The sequence below is a fragment of the Anser brachyrhynchus genome (genome assembly GCF_964034855.1).
Source record: "Anser brachyrhynchus genome assembly, chromosome: 5".
Lineage (NCBI taxonomy): Eukaryota > Metazoa > Chordata > Aves > Anseriformes > Anatidae > Anser > Anser brachyrhynchus.
In genome coordinates, this window is record NC_137699.1 from 11,943,553 (window position 1) to 11,966,754 (window position 23,202).

Here is a 23,202-nt window from a genome sequence, read left to right on the forward strand (position 1 = left end):
TATTTCACTCTTCAGAAAACACATTTCAGTAACTCAAAATGAACTTTTTTTTTCTGGCATATTCTACGGCTCATTAAAATCATAACCACTTGTTGACCATAAAAAATGCTCTATGTGGTTTTTTCAGTCGTGTCCAGAGTCACTGCAGCGCTGTTGTGGAAAGCCTCTTTTCCATTGCACGGGGTGAAATTAATGAAATTACTTTTATGGCATTGACAATAGACAGATTTCTTTGCTACCCTTCACAAAGCCCAGGAACAGTAGCAATGTCTTGGGAACAGTCACCAAATAAAATGATTTATTTCCATTGAGAAAGATTTGTCCGAACATTCAAATACAGTCTCCAGACACTTCAGGGAGGCAGAGGAGGAAAAAATAATTACACGAAAACTTCTGTAGAAGCTTCTTGCAATTTGTCTGAAAGCCATTTTTTTCCTACCCCCTAATGGCTTACTACAGTGTTGTAGCAAGCAGCCTGCAGTGGCTTTTCTAACTGGCAGCTTGGTCGAATGGAATCAGTGGGCTTCAGGTCAGCCCAGGGGCTTCAACGCAGTCACGTTTAATGGAACTGGGAGCCTGTCCTTGCAAATAAACCTGCCTGAACTGAATCGCCAGCTGCAGAGGCACATAACAATGGACAAAGTCTGTGAGTAGGAACCACATAGGCTGTCCCAGATCAGACGACAAAGTGATAAGTCAGGGGAGGACAGTCCGTGGTTACCTGTTACATTAAATCAATACCACTTTCCCAGAGTACACATTAATTGCTTCATAGGTAAACTCATTCTGCAGAGAAAGCACTCCATGAGAAGTCATAGAACTCAAAACAGAAAGTGACCCCACCTTGCTCGATTATTAGGACTTCTATTTGACCCTAGAGTAAACACGATCCCCTAATACAAACAGAAGAAGCTCTTACACAAAAGCAAACTGTTGCAAATTGATACACCATCTGGCTTTCCTCCCTGGTGCAACTGTTCCCAGAACCTCCGAGCATCCCTACGCAGCATAGTTTGAAGGGGAACAAGGACCTGATAATTCTGAGTGCACACCCTGGATTAAGATGCCTACGCTCAAGCCACCTGTGCCAGCCATATTAAAACACTTCCTGATTTTATGCAGTGCTTGTATCTCTGCTGGGAATCCGCAAGCATTAGCTGAAGTGTGGCAAGCTATCCACTTTTCCAAATTTTAGCTTTCACAGACTTCAGCTCTGCTCGTCCAAAGTTCACCTCCTCACTTGTGACTGACTAAACTCTTTCCCCAGGTTAGTTGAAATTAAGCCTTCCAATTTCTTCCCTCCCTTGCAATGCACGTGCATGGTAAGGAATCTAAGGCACGAAATCAACATAAAACATGCCTAAAACTCTTATGTTAAATACTCGTACGCCAGGCAACCAGATCTTCAGTTCCAGCTCTCTTTAAGCTGCTTAATGTCCTAAGAATAAAGAGATTTATAATTGGCAAGGTCTAAAAAGAAGTTTGTCATGCTGCTCAGCCTCTTGCTGAAGTAGAACCATTACAAGACAGCTGAATGACACAGGGAGGAGAAGATAATTATGAAAAGGACTCATTTATGTACAGAAGTTAATATTTTTACATTTTACTTGCTGACAGAATTAGGATGGGTGTGGATAGACACTAACCAGAAACAACATGAAAACAATTACACAGATAAGAGCTACAGGATAAAGTCACTTATTTCCCCTTTCAGAGCGAGAAATCTACTGAGTTAAATGTAAATACACGGCTGAGATTGCAGTGTAGGTGATTTATCTTTTCTGTAAAGGAATCGTTTCTACATGTCTTATAGACTGAGCCATGAATTGTCTCAATTCATTTTGTCTGAGCAATAGCAGCGTACTCAAGCTGAAAATCTGAGTCATTCAAAAGGTTTGATTTAAAAATAGTCATCTGTAATCCTGAATAAAGATAGCAGACATCTATTTTTATATGGGTTTATAGGAAAATATTAGTGATGCTAGTCCAGCAGTTAAAAGATACAGACCAAGGGCTGCAATATTTACTACATACTTCACTTTTCCCTATAAATATAATGTAAAACAGCCATAGTGCCATTCCAATTATTACTATAGCGTATCAGTTACATTAAGAAACACGTAACTCTACCTCTGGGAACATTAAACTCTCTCTGCTAAAAAACCAGACATATCTGTGTTAAACAACGCAGTTTACTACTAGAAATAGGAACAAAGACAAGAAATTTGTTGGCAAGCCTAACTCAAAGGAAACGACTACTAAAATGCATTCCAGCAAAAACACACACCCTGATGTGACCAGCAAGATGAAATGCAGAAAAAAAATCTCATAACTGGGACCCTGTTCAAAGATACGCAGGCCGACTCATGACGTGTAAGGAAAGTTAAGTTTGTTTCTTGAAATATCTTGGTGCAAGTCCAGTGATTATGGGTAGGATAAGTTAGCTTTTACGGTAACAAGTGCTATGTGTAAACAGCAATATAAAATGGAACCATAAAATTAATGTTATCCAACTTTTTACCTTTAGTTAATGTGTGTGGTTTTTTTTGGACTCATTGAGAGAATGGAGTGCCTGTCAATCAGGCATTAAATTCAAAGCCTTCTCTAATCACTGAACAACTCCTAAATTACAGCTTTGTTCTGTATCAAAAAGCCTTTCCTAGCACCCCAAAGAGCCAGGGGTCCAACAGCCAGCTACAGAATTAGATAGCACGTGTATCCATTTCCAGATGGCCAGCAAGAAGCTGAGAACAAATGTGGAGCCCAAAGCCCGGTTTTGCTGGAGACATTTTTTGCGCAAGCCCACAATAACTTGTACTGCGCTTGTTGATCAGAATTAGCCACTTAGTTCAGAGGAATTTTACTCCTGCCTGGGGTTAATTGTGAGATACTAAGAGATAAGGGTATCCAGCATTCAAGACTTTACTGTGAATAACAATACCTTGGCTTCAATCAAGATCCAAAGTCAGCAATCTCTTTTATAAATCAAGGTGCCATCTAACCCCTGCAGAGGTTGCTTGGTTGCAAATATGAGGAAGATCTGCTGATGTGAATGACGGCTTTTTGCTCCACTGAATTGAATGATGGCTTTTTGCCTTACAGACCGTGCAATTTTGTAGCAGAGCTCTCCCATTGACAGCTCACAACTGATGTTTGAACGTCAAACAGATTACTCAGGTCAAGCCAAAAAAGACAAGGAAGGCTCAGCAGAAATTCAAGACTCAAGAAATGAGTGGGAAAACGGCAAATGAAAGGGAACCTTACACAGAAGCATAACCCTTGCCTGAGGCATCATCCTTAGCACAGACAACTACACACATTACTGGCCAGGTGCTGAATTTATATGACAATGAGAAGATTAATCACAGTAATTGCTTGTAATTGCACATGTCCTAGTTGTAATGGGTGTAGCCGAAGTTAATGAATGAATCAGACAAGCAAAACAACTATCTTGTGCCCAGATCCACACTCCTCTGTGGCACTGAGCAGTGACCCATCTCATGTAAAACACAACCACCCTACTGTACTGTCTCTCCTGTGATTTTGGCTTACTATCAGTGACCAGTAACCATAACAAAGCCAGAGCCTCTGTGCATGGGTCTTGGGTATTGCACATTTGTGTAACATACAAATAATGTCCAATAACTGCACATTTGTATAATATACAAATAATGCTTTACATCTTTTCGGTCTGGCCCAAATCAACCTACGTCACTGGGAATCTTCATATGAGCCCTTCTCTGTGCCATTTTACCGCCCTCTCAGCATAAGTCCATATTGCAGCTTATGAAATCATTTCAGCCCTCTTCTGTGCCAAGAAACATCCCAGATCAGGAAAGCATATCATCTCCAGTGAAGAGGTTTCTGAGTGATTTTGGAAGTCACTGCCATTGTGATGTAAATGTGTCAGCTGAGACGAGAAGAACATGCTTAGGAGAGTAATTAGACTGATTATAATAACAATTAGAATAGTTAAAAAAAACTATACTAATAAATAAATGAATCATTGCTTACAGATGCTTGAAGAAGCCTGAAAATTTGATTCCTGAATCTGTAGAAAACACTGTTGGTTTCTCAGCAGGGAGCTGTGCAGAACAGCCAGTTCCTCCCGCGTGGTCCTATAAGTAACTCCAGATCAGGCACTCTGACTTGAAATTATAGCCCCTTGCAAGCCAACAGACCTTTGGGCCATATTCATGACCCCAAATGGACATAAGCAGCAAAGTCTAGGCTTCACCATCAATCCAGGGGAGCAAAAAAGCACAGGCATACTTGAAGGTTCGGCTGCCAATACTGATTCAAATCACTTGCTCGTTCTTGTACCCAGATCATGGTTAAGTTCACATAAAATTAACAAAAATACATTTGGTAATGCATGTAACTGAAATTCAGTGCAACATGGCTAGAGGGCAAAACACCTTCAGGATGACTTCAGAATTAGTGCGTTCATTTTTCATGACAGCATTCCTCCGTGACCCCTCTCGTATCCCTGCAAAAATCAACAATTTGCCTGAAAACAATGTCTGGGCTTGAATTCTGCAGCATCAGATTCTGCCTTTGACCTTGGACAAGTCACCTGTTCTTCCCTGTTTTGTTTCCCCAGTTCCCATTTAAATATCATCCACTATGGCATTAGTTGGGACTATTTGTTTAAGCTGTGATGGACTTGGGGTTTTTTTGTTGTTTGGTAGTGGTGGTGGTGTTTGTTTTAAATAACTTACCGCAAAAAAAAAAAAAACAAAAAAACTTTTCAGTGATGCCTGATCCTGGCCCATGGAAAACGAGGAAAAAAAGCAAAAGAAATTATAGGTTTCTCTTTTCTGTTTCTTCTCTTTTCTTTATCCCATTAACATTTCTGTCTGTTTAACTGGAAATCCATAAACAGAAAGCAAAGACATGTTTCACCAGTCTACACCGCGGTATGAAATTGAATCACACACAAAACAGGGAGGAGAGATCGGGCCAAAAGGGTGTGTGAGCAAGAGTCAGACTGCTGAGGCAACTCCCTGCCATGCCTGCGGGAAAGGCACTGGGGCGATATACCCCAAATATTGGGGGACACCCTGCCCTGTCACTGTCAGGCAGACAGACAGAGGGGACCTGGGAGATGGGGAGGAATGGAAACAGGTCCCTGCTCGGTGTCACAGGCGAGCCCCCTCCCTACCTGCCTCACCTCCCCAGGTGCCCTTACTCAATAGGTTTGAGGCCCTGGAGCTTGAGGGACAGGATGGTGAGGATGTGGGAGAAAGTCCATACAGAAGGCTGTCTAGGGCAAGGAGGTCAACTGGAAGTTGACTCCACACCTCAAGATTGCCTCCGCCAAGAAGGAAAGAAGGGTAATGGTCATAGGCAACTCCCTTCTGAGGGGAACAGAGGGCCCCATATGTCGGCCATAAGTCTGCTGCCTACCTGGGGCCCGCGTCAGGGACATTACCAGGAAGCTTCCTGGCCTGGTTCAGCCCTCCGATTATTACCCCTTGGTGATAATTCAGGCTGGCAGTTATGAAATTTCTGAGAGAAGCCTGAAGGCTGTCAAAAGGGACTTCAGGGGATTGGGGCGGTTACTGGATGGAGTGGGAGCACCGATGGTATTTCCTCTAGCTTCTGAGCTCCCTTTAATGAGCTGTTTTGGGGGCTTTCTGCTGTTCCACAAATGGCTGTGAACAACTCTTCTGTCTTTGAAGTTACTTACAAGTAACCAGACAGGTACCAACAAGTCAACTTTACCCATTCATCTAACCCAATCTGATAGCTTCTTCTGCATGGGGAATCATTTCAGTTTCTACCTGGCCAAAAGGAAGTTAAAAATTAACATCTCCTTCCCAGACTTTCATCATTATCAGAGTTGCCCTTATTCCCCTCACACCTGTCTACCTTCCTGCTAGTCTTTCTTATGAGAAGAGGACGCATCTTTTGGTGCTTAGCCAACCTGCCTGCTGCATATGCTTTGCAGTTGTTTTTTTTTTTTTTTTTACCACAGCCCATTCTCAGGCGTTACGCGTGGGCTACAGTACCTCAATTCCTTGTGGCTCACATCAGTTCTTCCAGAAGGGGCTTCACTGCTCACCGAGCCCATTCAACCTCACTATAAAGCACATAACGGCACACTTGAGCCTTCTGCTGGACCCACTCCACAAGAGACAGGCACACAAATGTAGCATTTCACTGGTGACCAAAATCCAAAGGGTATCATTAAAGTCACAGAGCAAGCAGGGCCACAAAGCATCCTGTTATCTGACTTACCTCTTACAGTGAGGGGAATTACACGGGGGCTTATTTTGGCTTCTGACAAGCCTGCAAAATTATGTAAGACAGCACAAAGTCCATCTTAAACAGGCTGACTAAAGTCAGCATTCCAGCTCCTTTCAGTTCGGCCCAATAGCCCTTACTCAAACATGGAAATACTGACGTGATGGATAGCAAAACTGACCTCTTGGCACCCAGCACCAGTGGCACCACAGGGACTGCTCCTATTAGGAACGTGTTGGCTTGGCAGAGCTGATCAGCCCCAGTTCACTGTGCCACGTGCAACTTCAGAGTTGTGCCAGGATATTGACTTCTTCCTGGCAGGGCCACACTACCCAGATACCCAGAATAACTGGAATTTCTCCATGGCTTACAGAACACTGCCTATCAGCAATAATTTTCACTGTTTTAACATATTTGTCACAAAGGAAACTTACTAGTCATCATGAAAGCATTGAAATAGTAGGCTTTTACGAGCAGTTTTGAGGCCACCTGCTTACCTCCTCCCTTCTCCTTGACTGCACCTGAAACTAGTAGAAAGCGTTTAATTTGTTCATTCCCAGAAACCTTCATTTCAAAGTGTATTTGAGGACAGCCTGACCTCCCGTGCAAAGGCAGCCTGATTTACGGTCCTTTGCAAACCCTGAGTAACCTCGAAGGAAAGGTAAAGGACAGGAGGCGCAATTCCAGGGAATTCCCACGAGCAACCGTATCCCTAGGCTCCCGATCCTGGTATCTCTCTTCTTGCCATTCAAAGTCCGCTAAATTCTGCACTTAAATGTGTATTAACATCTAAGTGCCAAAAAAATGCACCTCATTGTGCACAACCCTAACCTCCAATATTAACCAACATTAGTGGCTGACGATGAAGATTCTGGTGGCACAATGGACATACTATCAAGGTATGAGTACGTTTGTACTTGTAAATCTACATATTTAAAATACTGCTACAAAACTTCATCACTCAAGTTGGCTAAGGCTCTGCGTGAATCGTCACAAGGACCACTGTTCTTCACAGCACACCCTTCTCTGGTGCACTTGTTATCAGGGCATCTCCAGGACAAATAGACATCCTGCTCCCACCTGTCCTCTTCCCCAACAGCTCTAAGAAGAGATTGAGGTCAAACATGCTTTTCTGTTTACAGAGCATGATAAAGTAAAGGGAATTACACAAAGACAGATTTGTGGATACAGACCTCCAGATATAAAAACTTCTTTCTTCTTTATTGCAAGGAAAAAGGATTTAGGAGGGAAAGAGGAAGAGAAACGATGGTTTCCTCTCCAGTGGTTTTGCTCACTGTCCTTCAAGCAAGGCAAACACATCTACATAGACAAATGTCTACTACTATCCCTTTGAAGCTGTTTTTTTTTTTAAGCTCAGGACAGACTAGCAGAGGTTGTCGATGCAGATGGACACAACGAGAAATGCTATTCATACAGCAGCTTGCACAAAAGGACCTGGAGACTCTGCCCAAAGGACACAGAAAGCCTGTCCTGCCTTTGAGACTGAATTACATTTAATGTAGCCACCAGACTGTGTAGAAAGCACTGTCAATAAGACTGCAAGGTCAAACCATCCTGTGCAGGACGTGGGATTGGTTGGAGGACCAGGGAAACAAATCCCAGAGAGGAACAAACTTCTCCATAGCATTGAAGAGCTGGGCTCTGGAAGATGGTATTAGAGAAAGGAAAAGGGGATCAAAGGAGGCTCTTAAGGTCAAGACCCAAATTCAAAGCAGTGTGATGGCTGAAGGCCATGGGAGCACAATCTGATGACTGTGCCAAAAAGCTCAGTCTGCTTGCACAGGGAGAGAGGTGTCAGGCATGTGGTTTCATGCCGTTCTGCAGGCACGTTCCTGCAGCCCTGCCCTGCGGAGGGTGGGAGACCATGGGACTCTCTCGTCTCTGACTGTCTGCTTGTGAATTCCGCAGTCAGGGCGAGAAATAATACTGAGAGGATGGCCCTGGGCCAGGCAGACACCACAGGTAACAGGCACCGCATACTGCTGCCTAGCTGCTACCTCCCCACAACCATTTTGCCGAAGACAGAGCAGCCTGCCCAAAACACAAGGAGGAAAAAGGACATTTAGGTGATTCTACTCCTTACCTTCTGTTCTCCACTAGGGAGAGGGTGAGGGCTCTTTATTTCAGTGCTCTTCATCTCAGTAACAGAGGCCTGACAACAACTAGCTTAATAACACCTCTCTCAAGTGTCCCTCAGCAGGACACAACATGGCTTTGGGCACGACAGCAGTGAAGGGGAACCCAGGTGTTGTGAGGCACTCCTGACAAAGCACACTTCAGCAAGGCATTTCAATACTACTGAAGGGTTGGTACTGAATACACAAGAACCCAAAATCAGCTGGGTGCTGTTCTCCTGGGCTAACACCAACTCTTACTGCTGGCGGGGAAGGAAGGCTACAGAAGCACACCTGCCAAGAGGCTGCAGAAGCCAAGCCTGCAGGCACAAAACCTTCTCCAAGGCAGGAAGAGAAGGGAGAAAGGCTCCGAGGATGCTCCTTGCTCGCAGGGAAGCTCTCTGCCCGCCAAGGCAGGGTGCACAGGGACGGAGGACGGCCCTGCCTGGGCTGCCTGTGCCCTCTTGTGGCTGCCTGACAGAACACCAAGGCCACGCTGCACTGGGAGGGCCAATTACATTACTTTTTAAACACAGAATCCGTAAGATTATTTACATATCTCCCACTCTGGAGACAGCTCTCAATCCAAACTGCACCCGCTTTAACACAGGACAGAAGTTGAAAAGCACAGAGCAGCCGAGCAGGGCAGCACCACAGGGCTATGGCAGGAGGAGGCCAGCCCTCCCAACTACTCCATCGTACCTGCTGCTGGCCTCAGGGCCAGGCAAGCGTCACTGCTACCTGTCGGTGTTCTCCAGGTCTCAGAGGTGGCAGGTCCTTCCCTCTGGGTGACTCTGGAAACTGAGCTGCCTCTGGTGGCTCTCTCTCCCTCCCATGAGATCCCATGATGCCAGTGAGAGTGAATCCAGTCAGGGTAAATCTTACCCTCACCGGCCTAAACTGACCAGAGAAGCCTGAGAGCTGTGGTAATAGACCACTCCTCCTATTAAAGGAAGGCAACACCCCCGTTTATACAAGATTGTAGAAGGATTTTACAAGGAGTAAAGGATGGCAGGGATATTTGGAGGCCTCACCAAGTGTTATTAACGTGAGGCCTAATGCTGTTTTCTGCTCTGTACCTCTGTTTCGTTTCCCAAAGGCCTTTGATCTCCTGTTTTCCCCTCCACAGTCATCACAGCAGTACAAGAGATCTTCCTTGTTAACTTCCACAGGTAAAGAGGAGAGCAAATGATTTTACTGAAGCCAGAGCAGCCTCACTTCCCAACCTGAGAAGTCTGAGGGCTGCTGCCACAGGTCAGGCACACACTGTGACAGCAACCAGCTGCCACCTATCACTTGTGCCTGCCTCTTCTGTACCACAGAGAGCTGCCTGTCATGTGTGTCCACAAATAATGATGACCCAGCCACAGTCCCCCTTCTCCTAGAAGGTTATAAAGGACAAGAAAGGGTCTGCAGGAGCTGTATTTACCTGGAGCCTGCTTTACGTTTCCGAATAAAGTCTAAGTGGCCTCTCGTTTAAACTAATTTCATAGAATGGTTTGGGTTGGAAAGGACCTACAGACCATCTAGCTCAAACCCCCCTGCCATGGGCAGTGGACACCTCCCACCCAAAAGCCCCATCCAGCCTGGCCTTGGGCACCTCCAGGGATGGGGCAACCACAGCTTCTCTGGGCAGCCTGTGCCAGTGCCTCACCACACACATAGTAAAGAATTTCTTCCTAATATCTGGTCTAAACCTATCCTCTTTTAGTTTAAAGCCATTACTCCTTGTCCTATCACCACTCCCTGACAAGCGCCCCTCCAGATTTCCTGTAGGCATCCTTTAGGTAACAGAAAGCCACTATGAAGTCTCCCCAAAGCCATCTCTTCTCTAAACTGAAGAAACCCCAACTATCTCAGCCTCTCCTCGAAGAATTAATAAATCCCAGCAGCTGGTTCTAGTGGGGATAAAACTGCATTTGGTGTTTGAGTTACCTTTTGGCCCTCCCCAACCTCACAGGATGAAAAGTCACCTCAGCATTCAAGTTAAATCACAGCTCAGCAGGGGAAGGAAACTGAGAAGTCCACTGGGAAAAACACAAGTTATTTCTGCGTCAGCTCTGTGAAGTATTTTGCTGCCCAGTCTCCTGCTCATCAGACTTAAAAACTGCTTAGTGGATGTTTATCCTTGAGAGCCACAGCACCTTTCCAGCTGCTGCACCACACAAGGGCAAGACAGGCACAGCTAGAAAAGTTAAACATGAACTAGAAACTTGTGGAGTCCATAGGCCAAAAACCTACCCAGCCAAATCTTCATGCTATATCATTAAGGATGCATTTGTAATAGCAGCCTCTGAAACGCACCCATCAGTTCTGTCTTCACTTGGTGCTAGGAAAAGCAGGAGACTGCTCTGCAAGGAAGGAGGAAGAAGATCCTTGAATTAACCAGCCTTTGGGATAGCCAGGGTAACCCATGCAGTGCTTCAGGCCAGTAAAAGAGACCACAGCTGAGCAGACCTCAGTCTCACTTAGCAAGAACCACACAGGCCTGCCTTGTAATAAGAAATGCCTGTGAAAAACACTGCTTGTTACCAAAATACTGTCACTTAGCCTCCTGCTGAAGTCAAGAAGCAAACAGCTACAGGAGTAGGCAGAGTGATAACAAAAACTGTTGAAAACCTAGTCCCTTAAGAGGCACACTGGCAAAAGAAACAGAGCATATAGCTGCCTGACTGCTGCTTTCAGAGGATCTTCGAGCTCAGCAGCCCTGATAGAAGACTCTTCATCACTTTCTTTGCCTGCTGGTATACCATTAAGTCCAGAAGGAAAAGCTAAGTCCTCCCACAACTTCAAGATTGAAGTCAACACATCCCCACACCCCCTCCCCACAATGCCATGCCTTTAGCCATGTTCTAGCACAAGACCTCCCCAGTAAACATGCAGCACAGGGCTTGCCACCATGTCAGCCTTTCCCCTTGGCCTTACTGTGAATACAATCAACCCACAGCCTGCCCAAATGAGGCAAGGTTTTGGGGGGGGGGGGGGGGGGGGGGGAGAACTCAATACCTTCCCCCAAAACTCCAGCCCATCATTCTAGATCAAACTACTCAGTCATGAGCCAGCCAAATTTGATTTTTCTTTTGGCTCCTGAGCTCCCACAGACACATGCTCCTCAACCAACCTACCCCTAGAACTGCAACCAGACCTTTAATGAGGTTAATATCAAACGTTTATTTTTCCTTTATTAAAGAGCAGGGTGCACCCATCCTGCTGTTAATGGAGTGACTTCATATTAATTTTCAAATTGTTCTCTATGCTTTAAATGTAAGTCAACTAAATACATTTCTCTAATTCCTTTTATCTCAAAGTGCTTTACATAGTGACACTGGGAGGGGGGCTGTCCTACAAGCCATTTCCTACATGGAGATCATCTCATTCCCAGTGCTGTAACGTAGGCACATCCGGTGTGCAATGTAGCAGCTCATGGCACAGGATGACATGCAGAGATCAAAAGCTCAGGTAGAACAGATACAAGGAGAAATTACCGGGGCTAGAACTGACCTGAAATCTGCAGCTGGTGAAAGATATTATTATCTTCTCCTCTGCAAAAGCTGACGCCAAATTACATCAAGTCTGCAGACACCAACAAAAGAAACGTAGGGTATCATTGCCTCAAGACCCAGCCACATTCTCACCCGAAGATATATTCTCCAGGCTTTTACTCCACATTTGAAACACATTTCCTCAGCCAAGAGTAGCTGATGCAGGCACTCATCTAGTTAGGGTGATCAGCACAAGTCAGAGGCAGCTCAGCTGTGTTAAGTGAAAACAGAACCAGGGTGATAAGAACTGGCACCTGCAGGTCAGCCTTTTCTGAGCTGAAGGAGGTGGATTCAAAGCTATTTGATTATTTTTAGAATGTGTTCTTCCAGCTCTTGGGACAATGAGGACTCAGGTGTCACGTAGCTACCAACCCCTAGCAAATAATACCATTTGTGCTATAAGGAAAGGAGCCCCCTGAGGAGCAACTCAGTGGCATATAGGAAGTGTCTGCTCAGTGACAGGAAAACCTGTGCTCACTAGGGGTCTTCCACAGGAAGGTTTTCTTGGATGTGTCGTGAAGTCACCCTTCCAAACCAAAGCCTGTGTTCCCCAATCTATTCCTCCCTCCCATGGACAAAACCACAGCAGCTCAGATTTCTTACAGCAAAGATACAAAATTCCTACTGCAGCATCTCCCAGGAGAGGATGAAACTTAATGGAGTTGAGGAGAGCAACCTGGTTCTGGGAACCAACATGCTAACACAGCAGTTATGATGACAGCAGAGACAGGGTGACACGCCAGAGTGCAGAAACTCCAGGTGAGATGAAAAGTGATATCCTTCCCAGTGGATTTTGAAACATACAGTCGCATCCCTCACGTGTACATGCAGAAACATCTCAAATTTCCTCATTGGGGATGGCAGCCTGAGAGATGCTGGGTTTCCCAAAGGGACATGCATCTCTAGGTCTGCTGTTATATTAAGGAGGAAATTTTGGCCTCAAGACTATGCCCAGCCTGGGCAGGCTCTTTCTGGAGACAAAGAACCTGTCCTGGAACTGTGATTTCTATCCAAAGTGTGAACAGTGCCCAGAGTAGTAACAAACCAAAGGCATTTGTCTGTGGGTGACATATGTACCTAGGAGCACCATGGGGAAATTCTGCACCAAGGATTGTCACATGGCAACATTTTCCAAGGTCTCCATCTGCCTGCTACAACTACAGCAAATTGTCAAGGCCAGGAGAAAACATCCTGCACTGACTGCAGCCAAGCTGCAGCCAGCTGCAAGTTATACAATTTTCCTTCTTGCTTTCTTCTCCCAAAGGTCCCAGGTGCTCAGCTCTGGTTGTTCCCCCAGCCTGGATTACAAGTTCCCAGTGCCAAATCCCCAGCTAAAAACAGAAACAAACCCCTCTTGTGACTCATCTGGCAGAAAGCTTCTTTTGCAGGCTTCTTTAAAAGGAGCATGGATGAACTTGGAAACAGGTAGTTCATGGTTCTCCATAAGATTATTTTGTGCTGCTGGAATCTATAGGGCTGTTAAAGGAGTAAGTTGTCAGCAGAACCTATGTGTATGGCTAGGCAACAGCACCCTCTGCCCCAAAGAATGAGTGGAATAGACAAACGGACAGACAGCCAGCATCTGTCCTGAAAGACTTGCTTACAAAGAAGGGAGCCCAGGACTCCTGCCTCGCACATGGCTGGCCTCAGACTATGCCAAAGCAGATTGCATATAAAAACAGAAGTTTAAAAACAATGGGTATACACTGCGTGTCTCTGTAGAGGACAGTCTGTAGACAGTCACCCAGGACCAGCAGCCAGGACCAGCCCAGCTCTCAAGGGGTAGCTTCGCAGCTGCACTCCAGTCACAGCTGGAGAAGCGGGACAGCTGGAGGTGGAACTTGTGCTTTTTGCTCCATGATCAGCATCAGGCATAGGGAGGTAGGGGAGGGAACAAGGCCACTGCTGGAGAGGCACCTCATTCTTCTGTTCGGCAGGCTGCATTTGACAAGTCATTCACTCAGGAGCAGTTTCCTTCCAAGCTCCAGGCATCTGCTTATATCTCGTTGGGATAAAACCCAAGTTTGGCCAGAGACATCTCTCTCCGGAGTCGCATAACCTCCCAGAACATCAGCTCCACTACAAAGCAAAAAGTGGGTGGGGAAGAGGAAAAGAAAGAAAAATCAGTAAGAAAGGTATAACTAAACACCACCTCGTGTCACACTGTGCAGCCCAACCAGGCTCATCCCACAACTGAGGGAGGCAGGCATGCTGGAGGGTCCAGCAGGACTGGCCCATCGGGTCACCCCTAACCAGCTCCACCCCAGGGCAATGCTCCCAAGGAGCCAAACGGCAAGGAATAGGTGCACTTATCCCTTCTACTCGTGCCTCTCTTTTGTCATTTAGCTGTTTCTCAAAGATCCAGGGAGATCCCAAGCTGGCCCCGCTCCTGTCATGCTGAATAGGGCCTCAGAATTGCCCCAAGTGGCTCACAGAAGGCCCCCACTGCACCCAGCTACTTTCCCCTCTTACCGTCCTGCCTCACCAAGCCCTGCTGGATATAGCGAATGTACGTGAAAAAGTTGCACGCTGCTGTGATCTGAGGAAGAGAGAAAGAAAAGGGAGTCAGATACAGAACTGCTTTGCCTGTCAAGGGGCCTGCCACCTGAGAAATAGTACCACGTATCACCAGACAGAAAGACATAGGAAGAAAGCTGATAAAAATATCCACGTTCTGGGCATCTGCAATACCATACCAGGATATTGCACTACCCACAACAAACAGTGTGGGAATTTCTACTGCAGGTTTAAGACGTAACTGGTCACTAACTAATGTGGCAGCAAAGTCTACAAGCTCCCTTCTAAAGCGCTGCTCTCTGACTCAGTGAAAATCTCTGGAGTTAAAAGTTTGTGCAGGAAGTCTGCATGCAGGGAGGTAGGGGAGTTTCTGACACATTATGGTGTGACGAAAATTAAATCAAGCTAAGTCCATGTGTTGCAGGATTGGCTCTTCTGATATACAACTCAAGAAAGCAAGAACTTTTAAATGCTATGTTGAATTACAGCCCTAGTGGCAGCATTAATAAATCATTCACCTTCTCCTTTCCCTCTAAAGGAAAGGACAGTGTGTTCTCATAACAATTTGAGTCAATAATCCGTACCAGAACAGTAACAAAAGCCAGCATTTAAAGAGCAGAAAATCATGGTGTTTTATAAAGGAGAATGATAAATAAATAAATAAAAACCAAATTCCTGTAATGAATCAAACCATGGAAGTGAACACACTGAAGACAGGTTGCCTGAATGAGCATAACCCAGAGCACCAGGGCCTGAGACAGGTCTGGAAACCTCCGCATTAGCCACTCTGATCAAGAGCCACCACAGCTCTGAGAACAAACTCAAGCCCCACAGATCTCTGTCAGTTTGAGGGCTGACACAAGAGCTCCTCCACCTCAAGGCCTGGAACAATTTTGGAGGGCTGACGCACCCTGGGCAGGCGGAAGACTCACCCTGGCCCTGCAGGATGGTGAAATGTAGTAGTAATTTCCAGAATCCCCCAGCATGATGCGGTGCTTGCAGGTCCTGGGGAGGCCGCTTAGAGCACACTTCCTGCAGGGAGAGAAAACACCACTTCAGCCTAGAGCAATCCAGAGGCACAGCAGAACACAGCAATGCCACAACCTCAAGACTACCCCCAGGAGATGGAAGAGGGAGCTCAGAAGCCAGACCCATGTCAGTGAGCATTAAGAAGGAAAAAACACGGCTGATAATGAGCCTTTCGCACCTAGGAAGATCCTATAAATGGTGAGGCTAGGAGGCTAAATATCTGCTACCATAAATTATTCCATGCCCAAGGAAACCAAGGAATTACCCTTCCATGGCAGACAGCCTATGACAGAACCACAGAAAGTATGAAAGAGGTAAAGCTGAAGCATAGTATAACAAGTGTCATCCGGGCTCCTCTTCAACATCCTCTAACATGACGTGCAAGATGTCCCATGAGGTGTCCCTGCTTGGACTTTTTCCATACACCAAGCCAGCAGCAAACCTCTAAGTCTGCCACACTGCAGGAAAACACATTTAAGGGCAGCCGATAACCCTGAAAGCATTACACGGGAACTCTGAAAGAAAGATTGTAAAAATAAAGCCTCCTCTGATGGAAAACAGAAAGCTATCAGGTATTCTGTATGGCCTAAGGCTTTCACATCACACTTTATCACCACCAAGTGGCACAAACCCTGTTGTCACCAGCTACTCGTACTGAGAACTCAAAACGAGCTACACTGCAGCCTCTATGCTAGGCACCCCTTCATTAATTTACACCTGATCTGAAGCCTCTCTACTTGAAGCCACATGGGGTGACTTTGTGCTGACTTCAGGGGGCTCTGATAAAGCTTGATGTCCCTAAGAACAAGCCCATCCCTTCCTGTGCTGACAGGGAAAAAGGTTGACTTCACAATTGGAAAGAAATTTCAGACAAAGTGAAGCAAAGTATAATCCTTTCAAGACAATACAGCTCCCAGAAAGATCACAAAAAGATGTGACCAGCAAGGGTGCAGCATGCCTCTACGCTTTTGCCATTTCCTTCCATTATTCTCAAGATGAATGGTTCCCAGTACCAGCCAGTGGTCCCTCCTTTACCATCACTTAAAGCAGTGAAGCAGAATTTTCTGCTGCATAGTCATTACCACGTTTCCCCAGAAGAAGAAGCATGAGGTGGGAAGAGGGACATCATTCCCCAGCTGCACAGATTACTCTGAGAGCCATGAAAGGTGACAGCACACACAGGAGCAGATGTGCCAGAGAGCTTCTGAGCATGTCTTGGTGCTTGCTTTCCACTGCTACCAAGAAAATATTAGCTGCAAATATTAGCTAAGAGTGGAAGCATGGGTTGTGAGTGTTCAGATGCATAAGAAGCAATCATTGCCCAAGTATTAACACAACTTAAAGGGATTAAATTCTCACAACGTGCAGGATGACCAATACCTTTGTAAACAAGATACCTTTAAGAAATCCTCAGTTGGAGCACTTCAACATACTAGAAAAAAGAGAATCCCGCTGGTCACTCCCAGCTTGCTTGGTACCACTTGGTGTAACACCAGCTCTCACAACCCTAGCTAGCAGTAACCTAAACCACAGCGTTTGTACCTACGCCCTTAAGCACTCTGTACACCTCAGGGCACTCTGCTGGGCATGCCATCACAAAAGCCAGTTATCCTCAGCGCCTCCTGGCCAGCATTTTGCTTTGATGCTGTGTGGGCAACGTGGCCAACGCAGTCTCTGTCTGTCTAGACTCCTGAAAGCCTTGCACTGAAGTCTGTACAGTAGGGTGGCAAGGACCCAAGCTTTCTCCTTTTTGCTCCACGGCATGACCAAAAGTGCCATAAAAATCTGTATTTTGCATCTGGGGGACAAAGAGGGACAAATCAAATCCCTTTTGGGGCATTTATTACCAACAGCAAGATTCCTTACCACCTTGTCTGGGTGGAAATTAAACATGGTTAAAAGGTTAGCTTAGTTCAGCTCTAGCCTCAAAGCTGCTAAATCACACTAAATTAGTAACTTGTTAATGGATTAGAGATCCTTGATCACTGCCTAATACTTCACTTACATTACAATTTGTGACTGGAACCCACTGCAAAGAGAAAAAAAATAGAAAGGAAGCCGACGAGGATAAACACAGGATGGGTTGTTACGGGCACGTCTGACACGTGCTCTTGGAATAATTTATCTAGAGATGAGAGAAAATGCAGAAGAGATTGGTAGGAAGCCTGTATGTGAGCAACATTTACTGTTGCAGGAACATCTTTGCCTAGAAGGTGCTCTGCTTGAACGGAAGGGGGAGAAGGACAGAGAGAGAGAGCCCTGACTGAAATTGAACTCACAAATTGAATAAAGACCCCTATCTTAGTTTGGAAGATCATGTCACTCCTGCTAGAGTTCCTCTTCCCTGAGGCAATCTAAGTTATCTGTCACATCAGACATGGTCACGCAGCTCTGGAGCCATGCCCCCATTCCAATGGCATGGTGAGAGCATCAGGTGGGAAAGATGACACGCAGCAAGAAGGGATCTCTTCTGATCTACGCTCAAATCCACCTGAAGCACCAGCAATGTCAATAGTGCAAGGTGAGCTCAAAGGTCTCGCAATTCAAGAACATGAGATAACGCAGCTCTGATTTAACCCTTTCACCCTAGGTTATGCACATACCTTCAGAGAACATTAAAAGTTTCTTTCTTAAGAGGGAAAAAAACCTTTTCCAAGCTGAAGGTACTAACACATCACTAAGCTATCCCCCAAGCACTCAATTAGAGTAGATTAGCTCAGTTGATCTAATCCTTCTCGCATAAATAAGCTGAACTTCATCACCACTGATCATAGGCTAGTGGCACGCTCAGCTGAGCCCTCGTAACTGACTGAGGCAGGCCTGGCCAAACTCTGCTAGGCAGCCAGAAAAAACCATTGGCAAAAAAAAAGCAAGGGAGCATAAGAAAGGTTCCTTACTTTGGCCCACCGCAGTCTTCTGCTGACCCTTTCACCACAGACAGCGCCTGGGAAGCAACCGGCTCAATGGTGAGTGTATTCTGCTCCACGGCCGCTCGTACCAGCTCGGACAGCTGCAGCAAAGAGAAGTGACTGAAGATACAGATGCACAAAGCTCACTTCCCTAAATGTGCCTTTTTAGGTCTGTCAGACCGTGCAGTTTTTTTGTCTTCAGTTTCCAGCACTCACCTCCTGCTTACTGAAGTCCAGACAAGGTCCCACATCTTCGCGGTAAATTCTGTCCAGGAAGGAGCAGGATTTATCCAAAGTTGGAGATTCCTTCCAGGACTGGAACTCAGCAAATAAAACGGAGTCGACCTGCAGCAAACATCCAAGAGGAGAAGGAAGACGGAAGGTGGAGGGAGGGAAAGATACCATATCAAAAGGTATCTGTTACTGTGCAGGTAGTGTAACTACAGAACATCTACATTGGCATCTGGAAAGGCTACCACAGAAGTGTTTCAGGGAAGCTGGCGTACTCTGATGATCTTTTGTCTCTCACCCATCTGCAGTTCTGTGGCAGACCCATACAAAGGGCTTCTTCTGCCAGAAACCTGCAGACCCCTCTCTCTCCCACCTTCCTCCAGGACAGGACAGCATCCCTGCTGAAGGAAAGCCACCACACAGCCGCTGAACTGACCGAGCGCCCACTGCAGAAATGAGAGCAGCTGAATGGCAAAGCACAGCAGCAACGACACACAGGACAAAGAACACTTCTGTAAGGAAAGGACTGCTATAGAAAAGGATGAATTGGGAAAAAAAAAACACTATTAATAGCCATCAACAGGTCTACATTCAGTGAGCCCAAGTAACAGGGTATGCCAGCCCTTTAAAGGCCACTCCAAGTCCAGAGCTCTGCTGTCTGGGGGAGCTGCAGATGTAATGGGAATACTGGGCAATCACACAGGCTCGCAGGGACAAGCTGAACATCAAACTCAGCTTTCCCAATATAATAGGAATACCTTTCCCAATTCCAATGCCTGCTCATTGCCTTTTACAGATGGGCTTGCAAGAATTACCACTCCTCAGCAACAAGGGACCCAAGAGTCTGCTCCCACCCCTTGACCAGCAGGAAGGTTGCTCCCTCCAATGCTGCCTGGCTGAAAATTCTTCAGTCCTTGAGACTCTCTGGGACCTGACACTTAAACCTCAGACAGCCACCACCGAACTGAGAGGGCGCATCCTTAAAAGGCCAGCAAATCCTGTTAAAGGTGCTGAAAGGAAAAACAAAACTAAGAAACTACGCTGAGCAGTACAAAGGACACGAGTGAACAAAACTGGAAAAGGTCTGAGTTCTATCACACTTGCTGTATGCTACGGAGACTGCTTACCTCGCCCCAGGAGAGAGCTCCAGAGCCACAAGACGGAAAACCAAATTCAGAAAAACAAAGCAAAAACGGAGGTTAACATAAAATGAAACTAGAACTGAAAGGCTAGAAGTGTGAGAGGCCGATGGGTCCCACCACTCCCCGATCCTGACCAGAAAGGTTACCTGCCGCAAGGACGAGCAAGCCTCTGCCCCCAGTGCCTGCCAGCCTGGCTCACAGGTGATGCGGACAGCCTTCCCGGGGGTGACACAGAGGAGCAGAGAGAGGGCAGCAGGTACCCCAGACTTTGAGGCAAGAAGAAGAGAGAGACAGGAAAGGAAAATGTTTGAGAGAGACAGGCAAGAAAGGGAGGTAAAAATACACAAGACAAAACAAAAGATACAAACAAAGGCTCAAGGCCTCTCTTCCAGGGAATTAAGCATGCTGCTCAAGACATCACACGGTCACAAACCACAGCTTCTGACTTCAGCTTGAGGTACAGAAAGGGAACAAAAACTATTTAAGTTTTAGGCACAATTCAGGATGGGACGTGTTTTCCATAAAGCACCACGTATTTACTCTCTGAATGCCAAGTTCCGTCTTATCACCTCTCATCGCCTCTCATCCAGGCCTTTAAAGAACTCGAGGGACAGAAATGAGTAAATTAACAAAAATCACCCCACCCCTGATACATAAACCTACTAGTCACTTCAGAAGCTGTAGCCCCAGGACTTTAAACTCCAGGATATTTGCACAATGTGGAAGTTGTTTACACAAATAAATGGAATTGAAAGCATTGACAGGTCCACCTCTTTAACAAGCAAGTCATTTATAAGAGCTAGCATTTCTCTACACATCATCAACACAGGTTTTGCTGAGACTGAGCTAAGAACAGTAAAAATGAACTAACCAGTCAGCAATAAAATTATCTCTGCTTACAGTAGGCAGAGAGTAACTTCTACCATGTAATCAGTGGTTCACCTAACTGGGTTCTCAGTCTGGAACTCCTCTGTCCTGACTGGAGGAATGGTTAGCATTAGGAGAGGTCACAGGACCTTTAAAAAAAAAAAAAATTAAAACCTTTTTCTTCCTGGCCCTCAAATTAGCTTCTAGCCAACTACGTGTTTGACTCCAACTCCCAGCATATCTCTGAATGACCAAGAGAAACCAGTACAGCAGGGCTTTACATTTACTGAACTCATTTTTTTCCTTTATTTTTTTCCTCTGACATAGCCTTTGTTCCTCTCTGCCTGTGAAACAGAGTTAAAGGTCTTCATCTCTCATTGCTACTGCTCTCAGGGCAATTGTTATAGCCAATGCTGCCTGAAGCATTTCGTTCAAACTAGCAACAAGAGCACCACATAGAAGCTGACAAGGTATAGCCACTGAATTTACTGCCGAAAAGCGAAGTTACCAGTGCTGCCAGCACAGTCCTGTTTGGTGAAAGTATTAGTTTCATTAGCAGCCCTTCTGCATATACGTTCTCCCACAAGCCAGGTGACAAAGTTTCTCCATGTTCTCTTAACAATTCTTTATGACAGAAGCCACAGCACCAAAAAAATCACTAAGGAGACATGTTCCCCCACCACATTCTCACTCATTTTCTTTCTTACTGATCAAGTGCCGCAACTTGCACCCTTTCTGCTCTTCAGGGTAGCTGTGCATACATCTGGCTAGTGGAAAGGTCCCAGCCAGAAAAGTCCTGCTAGCAGAAAAGCATTACAGTCATGGTCACAGCAGGTAGATGACTATTAAACAATCATTGAAGGGAATTAAATATAGTTTGGTCCAAAGATATTCACAAATGCTTTGTAGGCTTCTCTGCCGAGTCCTCCCAGTGAGAAAGATAAACATTAAATATACGCTCTGCGAAGAGGAAGAAGTACAGTGACATGCCCAAGAGCACAGAACAAGAGACTAAAAGTTGATGGAGGAGTCCTGGAGTGCAAATCCAGCTGTGATCATTAAAAGCCAAACTAGTTAAGAGAAAAGGAACAAAAGCAAATCATGCCAGAACAGATAGTGGACTCAACTGCCAAGATGCAGCAGAATAAACTGGCTTCCGCTCAGCAACTGCTGGCAGCAGTGGCTCCATGGCTGATGCAGTGCATGGCCCTCACCCACCTCTTTGCACTCACGACTGACTGGCTCTGGAGTCGCGTTGTGGCTGGCAGCTGTGAAGATTGCACTGCTGGTGCTCTTGTTTCGCGCGTGGCCTTTCCTGAAGACAGCTTTAGAAGGGCTCTGGAGCTGAGGGTGTAGCTCCCAGTTTGGAGATGAAGGTGTGGATGTGATCACAAGCGTCTTCAGAGCTGTCACCTCTGCCTGCAGCATGTCAATCTGCGAGAGACAAGGCAAGAGTCAACAGCACCAATCCAGCACAGAGATCGAGTCTCAAGACAGCACAGTTCTCACCTTTCCCCGTGCCTCCTTCAGCTGTTTCTCTGACGCCGCCTGTTTCGTGTTCGCTTCTCTCACCATCTTGTGTGCTTCCTAGACCAGAAAGAGTTTTAGTCTGTCTGTCGCAGTTCCATCTCAAAAAGCCACCAGGGCAGGCCAAAGCTCTGCCATATCACAAGCAAGCAGAGGGACAGACATCACTGCCACATCCAAGGGTTTTACTCTATTAGATGTGAAGAGTTTTCCCCCAGAATTTCCCAGAAAAAGGGTCTCAGGTCCTGGAGTGCATCCCCCTTCTAGGAGTATACTTGACTAATTTGGCTAAGAGTTTAGCTGGCCAAGTCCAAGGTCGTAATCTTCACTGATAAAAGGTGCTGTGAAGAAAGCTAGAAGCAAGGGCCTGCCCCTCCTTGCCCTTGGGATTTGCTTTAAGGCTGATGCTTCAACATTGGCACCCACCCGTGCTACATCTCAGCCGTGTAGCAGCTGTGTCTGCACCCAGTCCAGTGCTCCTGCAATCCTGACCCTAAGCCAGCGGGTTTGTTTCCTGGCTTGACCTCAGACGTGTGTCATCACTGCAGGCTTGCTGGCTGATCACTGGACTGTTTCTCACCCTGATCACCATCTCTGGCAAAGATCCTGATCCAGACTCCACATCCTTGCTCCTCCGCGGGTGAGGTCACTGCTCTCCTGCTCTCGCCTGACTCGTTATTGCACGCTGCTCCCACTTCCTTCGTGGCGTGGCCAGCCCTCACTGCTCTGGGCATGGCTGCAACGCAGCAGCGGTAGCTCAGGTGGGGACTAAACAAGACTAGCCTGAAAGCATCTCCCACAGGAAGGGTGAGGTGGGTGGTGTCAGTCTCAGCTGAGGCCACCCCACAGGACTGCCTGACAGCACTTTGTCCCAGGCCACCGAAGGAAGAAATCCCTCGGGTGTGCTGTCTCTACGTTCACTCTGAGCCCGGGCAGCCAGCTGTCCGGAAGGGGGATGCTCTCTGGGCGCTCACACTCAGCACCAGCCTGTGCTTCAAAGCTGCAGTTGGGCTCTGGCTACCCTCGCTGTGCAGTCAGATCTAGAGGTCAGAGC

The 23,202-nt window shown here is 46.3% G+C and overlaps 1 protein-coding gene across 14 annotated transcripts in view; it reads right to left on the reverse strand.

Moving 5' to 3' along the window:
• The window catches only part of RAB3IL1 (RAB3A interacting protein like 1), a 67,609-nt gene that overhangs the window by 38,276 nt on the left and 6,131 nt on the right, over positions 1 to 23,202 (reverse strand). For 11 of the 14 annotated variants that reach the window (XM_080592433.1, XM_080592421.1, XM_080592430.1 and 8 more), the window contains exons 4-10: positions 22,131 to 22,208; positions 21,840 to 22,055; positions 18,598 to 18,726; positions 18,370 to 18,482; positions 15,376 to 15,475; positions 14,399 to 14,465; positions 9,087 to 14,005 (exon numbers count right to left, since the gene is read on the reverse strand). In XM_080592433.1, the coding sequence (XP_080448559.1) occupies positions 13,923 to 14,005; positions 14,399 to 14,465; positions 15,376 to 15,475; positions 18,370 to 18,482; positions 18,598 to 18,726; positions 21,840 to 22,055; positions 22,131 to 22,208 (786 nt within the window). In that variant the 3' untranslated portion in view covers positions 9,087 to 13,922. The remainder of the gene's footprint in view (positions 1 to 9,086; positions 14,006 to 14,398; positions 14,466 to 15,375; positions 15,476 to 18,369; positions 18,483 to 18,597; positions 18,727 to 21,839; positions 22,056 to 22,130; positions 22,209 to 23,202) is intronic. The other 3 variants (XM_080592424.1, XM_080592423.1, XM_080592422.1) reach the window with 3 other exon arrangements.